At 38.8% G+C, this 12224-nt stretch overlaps 1 protein-coding gene across 5 annotated transcripts in view; it reads right to left on the bottom strand.

The window, feature by feature from the left end:
- Positions 1 to 12224, bottom strand: part of ptprz1a (protein tyrosine phosphatase receptor type Z1a) — a 122974-nt gene that overhangs the window by 5639 nt on the left and 105111 nt on the right. For all 5 annotated transcript variants that reach the window (XM_017305392.1, XM_017305393.1, XM_008410944.2 and 2 more), the window contains 6 exons: positions 9903 to 9985; positions 7948 to 8082; positions 7668 to 7802; positions 3111 to 3274; positions 2899 to 3034; positions 2398 to 2544 (listed from right to left, as the gene is read on the bottom strand). In XM_017305392.1, coding sequence (XP_017160881.1) covers positions 2398 to 2544; positions 2899 to 3034; positions 3111 to 3274; positions 7668 to 7802; positions 7948 to 8082; positions 9903 to 9985 — 800 coding nt within the window. The remainder of the gene's footprint in view (positions 1 to 2397; positions 2545 to 2898; positions 3035 to 3110; positions 3275 to 7667; positions 7803 to 7947; positions 8083 to 9902; positions 9986 to 12224) is intronic.

The following is a 12224-nucleotide window of genomic DNA, read 5'->3' as shown; positions in this document are numbered from 1 at the left end:
TCGGCGAGGAGAGCCTTCCGCCACTGGGCCGGGGCGTGGCCGGACGTTGGTCACCCTTCTCCGTTTGCGCACAGCATGTTCGTAGAGAACGTGGTGCTAAATGACCTGCAGACGACCTGATTCTAGAYGGTCGGTAGGTAGATAGGTCAGTCAAACTTTATTAACAAACCAGCGTTCTGACAACTATCCCAGCATGCATCGCGCGCTTCTTCTTCTGCGGATGAAAATGAAGTCAGCGGCTGCTTACCGTAATTGCTAGACCTGTTGTGGCTCAATATTTGGTCCATATATAAGGTGCACTGGATTATAAGGCTTTTGAGGAAATTGAAGGTTTTTAGGTGCGCCTTATAGTGCGGAAAATACGGTAATGAAAATCAAAAAATGGAGCCTGATATACAAAGACTCGTGTAGATTTCTTATGTAAATAAGGCGTATTTAATTCCACAAGAATACATTTGCACAGAAGAAATGTATGTATGAAAGTATGAGGACACATGGATCTGAGCACAATTAGTTTGTCTATTCTAACCAGTGTTCATACCTGACCCCTCCCTCATCATCTCCCCATTGACAGTCAACAGTGCTGGTTCTGTTGGACTTTCTCAGCACAGCATTTGACACTGTTTGTTACGACATATTATTAAAGTGACTTTAGAGTTGGGTAGGACTCTCTGGTCCAGTACTTAACTGGTTAGAATTTTACTTAAAGAACAGGGATTTCTTTCTTTCAGTAGATAGGGTTTCATCAAAGTGGACAGAAGTCACATGTGGGGTTCAAACCTAGGAAAGCAGTTATTCATTACTTGCATGCTCCAACTACCTCAAATTATAACAGCAGTAGCGGTGCACCGATCGCCAATGGACCTTACCACAGGGTCCGACTTTCATTGGCTAATGCCCATTTTACGTCACAGCGCAGCTATCACGTGGGTTAYCGGCTCACAAACTCACGCTAATGTACATTGTGGACTACCAGACCGACAGAAAGTTTTTGCGTCAGGACTCGAAAAARAWTGGTTCTCCACAGTCAGTGGGGTATCTGTACAGGCGATGTCAGGTATCCTGATYGTGTTTGTGGAACTAAAATTCACAGATTTCCAAAATCTGAAATGGAATGCCTTGCTTGGATCAAAGCTTGTGCACGACCGCATTTGCAGCTCAACCGTCATAGGAACAATAAGAACAAAGTGTCTGCTGGCGTAAGTATTATTGCTTTGCTTTCTTTGTGTTTAGTGAATGAAAAAAATAAAGTCAATAATAAACACATCCATTATGAAAACCTTTTAGCCAAGTAAAGCATAATGGCAGTACCGATACAACTTCTACATCCTGAAGCCTGTCTGTTACAGCCTTACGTTAGCTGAACAGATCAATATGCAACGTGCACCGTATCTGACATACATTAAAGATTTTATTTCACCTGAAAAGGCTTTTTACTAAACTGTAATCGTGTTAGCCACGCTAGCACCGAGTATCAGGCCTAGGCACACTGAAACATTTGCCAACAACAGAAATCACTGATTTCAAAAGTAAYCCTCAAAACCATGAATGCYCGACTTACCCAGCCTTGCAAGAACAACAGGCATCAGTGATCTTGTCCACAGCTATAGTTATGCTGAGGGTCTGAGGATCTGCTGTTTTCCGATGTTTAAAAAGTCTGACATGCTGATTTTGATTTTGGCTGATAAAGATTTTTTTTTTTCTGAAATGTTAAGTATAGCAAGAAAGTCACTGAGTTGTCAACAGTGGGGTGACTATTATAAACTACAAACAAGCAGACGTGACCTGGTGGGAGAGTCTGTCAGTCAAGCCTTTCACAGCAGAGCAACAGAGGTCAGGTCAAAGTAGATTGATAAGATTGATAAATCAGCTGATTTACGATTCCAAAAGATTAGTTACTTGAACTATGCAGATCATACACAGCTCTACATTATGGTGTGGTGTCCCTAGGTAACTCTGAATCGAACCAAGCACTGAACAGATGCTTAGAATAAATCAATGTGTGGATTTGCCTCAACAGAGCAACTGAGCAGGTCTTAGTTCTCGACGTGGCCGTCGCAGGTTYGATTCCTGGCCTGGTGACCTTTGCCACATGTCTTCCCCCTTCTCTCATTACYGTCTTTCCTGTCAATTCACTGTCAAATAAAAGCCACTAGAGCCAAAAAACGTTTAAAAGATATATAGAAAGAGAATCATTCTTATGATCCTCATCAGTAATAATTAAAAAAATGTCACTGATCTAACAAACCCTTGTTATAACTGCTGAGCAGGATTTTGCATGTTTTCTCTGGTATTTTGATGATTTATTTTTGATGATGACCTCCAAGTCTCTGACTTTGGAAGGCCTTCTACCATCACCCTAATCTCCATTAATTTTGCATGAATGTGTCAGCTCACCTTAAACTGTTTSTCCAGGCGAGTCCTCCCAGATGGTCCTGGAGTCAGCAGCTCATCCACATAACGGTGAAGGTGGGCTGCCAGTACTTCAGTGTCCCCACATAAGATGGCCTCCACCAAAGTATCATGAATAAAAATATACTGTTCCTGTAGAAGGAGGAACAGTATATTGTTACAGTTTATAGTAAAACATCTACTTGTGTATTTTTAAGGCAAACCTAACAGACAACCTTGGTACTTTTATTGTATTGAATGGAGACGAGTGCAAAAAAAAAAAAAATCTGTGTAAGTAATTTTGGTAGTTTGAAATTACTGAATTTCATTTCATTACTGAAATGACTTTTGGATGACGTGTTGTGAAATTGAGTGATATAAAACATTTCAGAAAGAAAAAAATGCTTTATTTCTGCACAGAGGAGACACATACTTTACTGTACTGTACTCTGGTGCATCATCAGTATGAAATCCTGCATGTGTTTAAGTAGCAAGTTGAACTCTGACCTCAGTCTGAACCAGGAAGTTTCTTTGTGCCCGGATGTGCTTCAAGAAGCCAGGAATGTCGACGGTTCCTTCGTGTGTTATCTGTTTCAGCATGCTGTCCAGGACAATGTATGTGCCCGTCCGGCCAACCCCAGCACTGCACAGCAAAAGAAGCAGTCAGAGACACTTCCAGCATCAGTTCAGGTGAAGATGACAGTGAAGCCTCATGTGACCTGCAGTGCACCACCACTGGGCCCATGTTGTCTGTGTTGGCTCTGGATGACTTGTGAATGAAGCTGAGAAGCGGCAGAGACAACTCTGGGACACCCATGTCAGGCCACTGGGTGAACTGGAACTGTTCCACTGTTCGCTCGTTGCTCCATCTCTTCTTTGAGCTCTGCAGGAGGAAGATACAGGATGGACTCATTAACTTCAAAAATAACAATATTCTTTCAAAGGTAGAAAACCTCTGGCACCTTAAGTTGTAAAACATTAGAACTGCATGAAATGTTTGTTAATAAAGTTTGACTGACCTATCTACTCATAGACACAATATAAGGATAGACGCCTCATGGCCGCTCTCGCCTATTGTTACTGACGAGATTTAGGGCGGCCATCTTGGAGCGGTCCACCACTCCACTCAGCGTTATGTGTTTAGCAGCACAAAGACGTATCAGTGCATTTAATCGATCATAACACGCTTTTTTGTTACTGGAAACCATATTCAAACATCTATCAAAGCTACATTTATAAACAATTGTATTTTTAAGTATGTTTTTAATACATAGTTCAGCATATTTAAATATACTTAGTGGCTATAACAGTAGAATAGGAATGGAATATTCTGATATTGATGTATGATGAGCATATTACCATACCATACCAACTTTATTTATAAAGCACTTTAAAACAACTACAGCTGATACAAAGTGCTGTACATTAAAACACAACATAACAATAATAAAAAATAAAAACTCTTACAGTTTAAAAACAAGCAACATACAATTTAAAACTAGGTCCTGCTGGAGTTGAAAGCCAAGTAAAATAAATGGGTTTTAAGACGAGCTTTAAAAGTGGACAGTGAAGGGGCCTCTCTGACCTGCAAAGGCAAGTCGTTCCATAACTTTGGGCCAATGACAGAAAGCCCTGTCCCCTCTGAGCTTCCTTCTGGATCTTGGTACCTCCAAGARCAGCTGATCTGCTGACCTGAGTGACCGATAAGGTATGTAGGGGTGAAGAAGCTCAGAGCTAAGCCGGGGAAAGATTATGTAGTGATTTAAAAACAAACATAAGAATTTTAAAATGAATCCTAAAATATACAGGCAGCCAGTGAAGTGAGGCCAGGACAGGGGTCACATGYTCCCTCTTCCGAGTTCCTGTCAAAAGTCTTGCAGCTGCATCTGAACCAACTGCAGACGTGAGAGCAGCGACTGACTGACTCCCAGATAAAGTGCGTTACAGTAATCCAGTCGAGTGGAAATAAAAGCCTGGATCACTGTTTMAAAMTGCTGCCTGGAAAGAAAAGATTTCACTGATGCCAATCGCCTTAAATGATTAAAGCTGGACTTAACCACGGCTCTGATTTGGCTGTCCAATTTAAAATCACTGTCCACCTTAAAACCAAGATCTGTAATAACATGTTTAAAATGTACCTCCAAGGGTCAAAGGTCAACAGAGGAGGACTCACAGGAGCCACTGGGTCCAAACACCAGTGGGATTGGTGCAAAGCACACAGCCGTTCATAATTTATTTAATAAATTATTTAGTAATATCAATATAAATATACAAACACAAATAAATAATGATTGATACTGGATAATATATATTGGATACATATATATATATGTACACTGCTCAAAAAAATAAAGGGAACACTTAAACAACACAATATAACTCCAAGTAAATCAAACTTCTGTGAAATCAAACTGTCCACTTAGGAAGCAACACTGATTGACAACGGGGACCCTCGTAGGGTCAATCAGTGTTGCTTCCTAAGTGGACAGTTTGATTTCACAGAAGTTTGATTTACTTGGAGTTATATTGTGTTGTTTAAGTGTTCCCTTTATTTTTTTTTTTCAGCCGATGAGTTCTATCTTCAGAGATTCAGCAGCTAACATTGAGTCCAAAATCCTATGTGAGATTCATCCGTGCTGCACTGAATCCGTCTCTCTATAGATTCTCCCTCTTCTTCCTCACATCGTGTCTTTATGAAACCTTCAAAACAAAAACGGAAGATTTGGGATGTATCTTACTTTTGACAGAGTAAAAGAATTACATATATATAATAGTCTTTACCACCTGTGTAAACTTTGCTGGTGAATGTTATAACATGTAATATAAGTTTTATAATATATGTCATATTGTTTAATTTCTAATATAGGCTCTTGTGTCAGATAATCTAAGTCAATGTTAGAGAATAATAAATTTTTTTAGATTTACAGAATCTCAGTTAGGCTTCATAGCGGCTGAACCCGTATTACACCAAGCACTGTAGCTAATATTAGCTGGTATCTCGTCGGTGGACATAAATACAGTAAAGTAATATTCTAATCACAATATATACACAATAATATGTCCATCTTACTTGTTAAAYGTTGTCTTTGGAGCCCTCACATCAATAGTCCATCAATCAGAACAACAATATCCCTCAGTGCTGAGGCATCTTCTGCTGTTTTGATTGAGCAAAGTAGGAGGGACGACCGCTCCAAGATGGCCGCCGTATTTCCTGCGCCGGAGCAGCCAATGCGGGGTCTACTCTTATATTATGTCTATGCTTACCATAGATGCTAGACCTGTTGTGGCTCAATATTGGTCCATATATAAGGCGCACCGGATTATAAGGCGCACTGTCGGCTTTTGAGGAAGTTGAAGGTTTTTAGGTGCCTTATAGTGCGGAAAATACGGTACCGGTGAAAAGGGGCTCCTGACTAAAATCTATTACTTGTCAAAAAGTACATTTAATAGGACAAAAGCATTATTGCACCAGTCTAAAAATCCATCAACAACAGGACCATGGGCATGTTCATCATCATAGAAGAGGCTGACTATTACATAATCATCTGCAAATATTAAAATTAACCTGTTGTCATGCCGACTGCAACAGTTGTCTGTATACACAACATAGAAGAGAGGAGGGAGGACACAGCCTCAGGGACACACAGTGGACAATGTCTTCTCTTTTGACATGCATCCATTCACCCTCACTCTCTGTGTTCTAGAGGTTTAACAAAAGCCAAGAATGCAGCCCACAATACTGAAATCTAAATTAAAGTTTTTAAGAACTTCATCAATCATAATGCGGGCTGGAGTGTGTTAAAAACATGTTTAAAGATATTTTATAGGCTCCAGTGATCTTTATTTAATAGTACATGGACAAGAAGTGGGGAGGAAAGAGAATGGCCAGAGGTCGGGAATCGAACCAGGACCGCCGTGTGGAGAACTCTGTACCCACTGAGCCACCCAGCACACCAGAGCTACGATTAAACTGGAATGTCTGACTTTAAATYTCTTCATATAAATGGACTGAACTGACTGTGTGTTTCTGAAAATAAACTGGATCTGTTTATTTTATCATTCAGATTTATTGTGAATGACACTCTGCAAAAACTGAATTCAATTTATCAGACTTCTAGCTGACCAGTCTACCATTTTCTGATCTTCATATATTTGTTACTTTCTCCAATAAACTCTTTACTCATTCGTGTTTCTTCTTTCAAGTACACTGTTCTTCTGAAGAATATCTGCAACAACCATTTTACTCAGATCTTAGAGGAATGTTTTTAAYGTGTGTGCATCTCCTTCCCTGCTCTTTAAACAAGGGCCACCTGTTTTTCTCACAGAATAAACAACCTCACTGCAAGCATGTGAATACAATTAATATATGTTGAATAATCAGCAGCATGGTGATTCAGTTTTGCTGGTTTTCTCTACCTTGTTAAACTTAGCTGTAGATTATTTATCATGTAGCAAAAAAATTTCGACCCATAACGACTGATTGATGTGGTTAGTGATATTGCACTGCCTTTAATTTGAGCAAAACTTTTTCTACTTTACAGTGTATTTACATATTCATTAAAACAACAATATGCCATTTTTCCATCAGATTTGTCCATAAATTCTGCTTCAGTGCTGGAAGTTCCCTCTGATGACTTTTTGCACACTTTTATCATCACACTAAGCTGATATTTATCCTCCACTCTAATCACATTTTAGCGAACAATAATGCATATAAAATCTGGGGATGGTTAGCTGGAGGGTTTTGAATTTCTCTCTAAGTTTTGCTCCCTTCCAAATGAATCTGGATGTTTGTTTTTTCCTGCTTTAAAATTTGAGCTTCTGGAATGTCAATGAGMTATGAGAGAAATAAATAAATTAATCCAGACAAATGAGCTCATCTTTATCACCTGTATTCTTGAAGTCTTCTCAAGACAGAGCAGAATGTCTTGAGAAGACAATCTGGCTGCTTGTACTGAGTCAGGTTCTGCTTCTGCTTGAGGTTTCTTCCTGCTACAGGGGAGTTTTTCTTCTCCTCTATCAATACATGCCTGCTCACTAGAATGAGGGATTGATGTAAAATCAGTGACAACGCAAACGATTCGCTACGTCCAGGAGGAGTGAATGCTGCAAGTCAATGACTCAATGCTCTGCTGGATTTCCTTAGACAGAAAGCTTTCATTGTTCAAGCTAATTTGAACAATGAACTGAAAGTAATGCTCTGATGTGTTGTGAGTTGGTGCTTCAGAAATATTTAGATGAAGATTTGTAATTGAAAGTTAGTTCCATCATCTGACCTTTTTAGTGATGGTATCCCTCACACTGAATGTCCTGTGTGTGTAGTAAGCCAGAACTTTGGTACTCTTTACAGTCACCAGGTACGGCCCGTATTCCTCCTGCACTTCTGCTGGCCAGTACTGATCACATTTTCTCTGAGGACACACAAAAACATATGAGCTGCATAAAACAGAAGTGATAAAAATGCTGATTTGTGTCTCAGGTGTGATTTAGCCTTATTATTGGTATGACAGAAGATTTGTTAAATTTCTTCCAGTGGGATCAAAGCCATCTACTCACCCGACCGTTTTCTACCAGGTTGGTGATCATGACAATGATGTGGACATTCTGCTCCCAGATCATCCTCCAGAAGTCTTCAGTACTGGACCTCAGAGGACCCTGAGCAGCAATGTATGACCGCGGCCTCTTATACCCCTACAGAACACAGAGTACCTGCTTCAGCATGGAAAAAAAACAACTTGCCCACATTTACTGTCATTGTGCATCACATACTTACTGCTAGTTACTTCTCATCCTGTAAAAGGGGCAGAATTCTCTCACTCAGACTAATAAGAACGACTACAACAGAGTGTATGAAAAATATTCACTTAGATACTTTTCACATGTAAAATTTCTTAATCTTTTATCATCAAAATAATTTCAGTAACATGCCTGCATCACATTCTGAAAGATGTTGGAACAGCAAAACTTTCACCACCTTGTGATTCATGTTCACAGTGATGTAGACTGAAGCTGTAAAGTGTGTCAGGTTCATGCAGGCCTGGAGGATTCATTTTGTCTTTAGTGGCATTGGGACTTGTTTGGTCTCCCTTGATTCCTAACAAAGCATGTTTTTTGAGCATTGTAAGAAACATTATGCTGCTAATGTGGTTTGCTATTTCTGAATATTATTTTGCAGTACTAGTTACTTTATTCTGAGTAATCAAACAGGAAAGTAGGCAGGGAGAGAAGGGGAGAAACATGAAGGTCCCATGGTTGGACATGAGGCCTTGGGATCCCTCATTTTAAAATGCCCTTCCTGATCTTGATGTAAAGTTTCCAAAGTCTAGCCTAACAAGACTTTATTGGAATATAGACTCAGCACAGCAAGACGGAAAAAAATGTAAAAACATTTACTGCTAAATGTAGTTTCACAATGTGTGAATGACAGTGATCCAGAGCAAAACTTTTTTTGACTTGAATACATTTACTTTGTCTAACAACACATTTAAACTGCGTTTTCTATGTATTAGACCAGTGGTCCCCAAACTACGGCCCATGGGCCGGATCCGGCCCACCTACACATTTGGTGCGGCCCCCTGATCAATACCAGAGAGCATTTAGATTTGAACCATGCGGCTTATAGCCCGGTGCGGCTTATATGTGTATGTTTACTGGTTTAAAAAAAAACAAAACTTTGGGGGTGTGGCTTATAGTCTGGAAAATAAAGTATTTATTTCATAAATAGTGTTATTTCCTGGATTTTTTCCTGTGAAGAACCCAGAGAGGATTATTTGGTTATTATTTATTTCATTAATAGTGTTATTATTTATTTCCTGACTTTTGTTCTGTGAAGAATCCAAAGAGAGTTATTTGATTGTGCTTTCTGGAAAACAATACATTTTTGCATTTACGAACTCCTACAATCGTCACACTTTTTCTGTTACAAACTGACTCCGGCCCCCACCAGAGAAGGGAAAAGTTATGTGGCCCTCACAGGAAAAAGTTTGGGGACCCCTTCTAAAGGATTTACCCTCTCCCTAACACGTCACTAGGTCATGTGTCGCTATGGAAACGCGCCCATGAGCAGTGCTGACAAGGACCTGGTGTTTCCAATCGGCTTCATTGGAAAAATCCATATTCTGAGATGGAGGAGAGATGTATTTTTATTTTGATTGGATCCAGATTGTTTTTGTTTCTAGTTTTGTTTGAGTTAATTGTAACTGTAAACATTTTTTAGGAATATAGTTTAGTACAAATGTTTGTTCTTTCTTTCTGAAAATGTGAATGTCTCCACCCCTCTAATTAGTCCTGGTGGAAGCCAGTCCCTTAAAAGCCAGGTGGTTCAGATGAGAGGGAGATTCTCCCTTCTCTTGTTTTGACTGAAGTGTGTGAAGCTGGAGATAAAGGAAAACATTGAGAGCTCTAAAACTGCTGGTTCCAGTCTGGTTTTTGATTCCAAACTAACACCCCTGTATTAGACAAATCGACTTGTAAAATCAATATTCCTATAAATGAAACCAACAACTACTTACATCCACATAGTTGGCATTGATATAGTCGGTGGTTTTTCCATCTTTGTTGACTTGTGGGGAAAGCTGAACCCGGCTGTGGTCATCTGAGGGTTAAAGAAGAAAACAAAACTGGATCAGAAAAATATGAAAAATAAATCATAAAGCTTTCTGTTTTTTAAATTGTGCTCCAACTATTTAGTGATCAGTCCTCAGTGTGAAGCTTGTTTTGTTGCATTGAAAAGGAGTTACTCACCAGTTGTTGAACAAAGGTAAGCCATTTGACAATGAAACAATGAACCAGAACTGGTGAAGGGGTTATGAGAATTTGGCTGTCCAGTCTATTGTTTTGTGACCAATAACTCTGTTACCTTAAGCATTTTATAGAGAATCTGGGATACCAGGGCTGTTCAATCTTTTATGCCCAAAGCAACAGCTATGTATGCATTCTTCCTCAAAGTCAACTTGTCTCCAAGGAGGGTTAAAGTCCCCTGTCCCCTTGTCTCTGTCAAATTCAAAAATTCTTTATTAATGGGGTATATGCCACGGACTTCCGTTTTAGCACTTCCGCACTTTTTTGCCACATAGAATGGTTCCGGTTCACAGGCAACATTATGTTAACAGTGGCTCCTCAGTCCTGCAGGACTATTAATGATGCCTATAKAATTATTCAGACGTCCTGAAACRCTCCAACAACAACAAAGGTTTAAAGATGGATGTGTCAAAACTTCACAATAACTTTGAAGGTAAGTTATTAAATCGTTTATATTCATTATAATCCTCATATGTCTGACGTAGTTAACAGGGACAAGTTTACAAATATGCTATGTTTTAAGTGTTTTGATGATCTGTGCATTGTGCAATATACATATCTATGCTGTATAGATAGATATAGATATATAACATATAGATCTGTCTATATTGTGCCCAAGCTATCAGTCGAAGCTGAAGTTAGCTTCAGAATGTAGCATCTAATTCGGAAAATAGCTWAAGGATTTTTCACTATCTTCAGCTTTTTTAATGTGTTGTACTTTAAAAACAACACCTAGACATTTCAAACCTAACTAGATTATTCTGTACTAACAGCAGAATAAATAAAATATTTGTGAAACCTTCTGATTGATTTGTGAAACGTGTAAAATGTCAATAATAGATTCCAGAACGCATTAGATCTGAATTATTAAATTGGCATTATTTGTTGTTTTAACTTTCCGTTTTCTTTCTTTTTAAAAAAAATCTTTAATATAGTTGGTCCCGACTCCACTGAGGGACAAGAGTGTCAAGAAAATGGATGGATGGATGGATATAGTTGGAGTTGGACAGTTCTGTTTGATGGCTTCCTGGAGGGAGAGATTGGCTGAGATAATGTTAACAACTTTTCTCCTGCCATTAACGTTTTTGCTTTTCTTTACATATAAAGTATTTCTATCGGTTGCTCTTTTTCCATTTTGTATACAGTATTTGTTTATACAGTATTTTATTTTATTTTTACCTTAATGCTTACCTGGTCAGGTGAGGTGGAAATGTACATCCTCTTGATTACTGACAAATGTCAGAACCACATGGACTGAGCTGGTTACATCAGATCTGAATCTTTATTTCTCATTAAAACGACTTCTTGTCATTTTAAGACATTGTTATAAAATTTCATCTTTATTCTGCTGTAAYGATGACTGCATTCTTGCAAATAAAAAATCTTGTATCCTGACCTTAATGCTCCCTACAACTCACAGAACAGATGATTGAAATAAAGGCACTTTTTGAAAGTATTTTCTGTGATTTTATTATAGAAATTGAGGACGAGAGAAATCGATTAAAATCAAATCTGGTATGAAAAAAAAAWTTGTATCATCCAGCCTTATTCAGTATATTAAATTATATGACTAACTGCATATTACTTAATATTCACATTTATTTGCTGGTTGTGTTGCATTTTAACATCTAACTTGAATTCTTGATCTACATGCAAATACTTGATATAACATAAACACTGAGAAAAGGGGAAAAAAGGTTTGTGAAATGTAGATTCAATTTTATTGTAGGTACAAACARGATAGCAAAATGAACTATAATATGCTTCCTAGCAGCTAATCAGACATCAGACTTGTTTTGCCTTTACTGGTGATGAAAACTCGTCACTCTGGAGGAGAGGAAGTCCGGCTCAGCCCCGTCCAGGATGACTGCAGTGTCAGGRTAGCCAACAAAGTCTGCAGGTAGATTTTTTCAAGATCATAGTTTAACCAAGTAAATAAAAAGTTGGTCCACGTTGTGATGATCCGGCAGACCGTGGACTGATGGACGCCGTACCGGTCAGCTGGTCCAGGTGCTTGGATCCAATGGAAAGGT

Source organism: Poecilia reticulata, linkage group LG6 (assembly GCF_000633615.1).
Source record: "Poecilia reticulata strain Guanapo linkage group LG6, Guppy_female_1.0+MT, whole genome shotgun sequence".
Lineage (NCBI taxonomy): Eukaryota > Metazoa > Chordata > Actinopteri > Cyprinodontiformes > Poeciliidae > Poecilia > Poecilia reticulata.
This window is presented reverse-complemented; position numbering and strand designations above follow the sequence as displayed.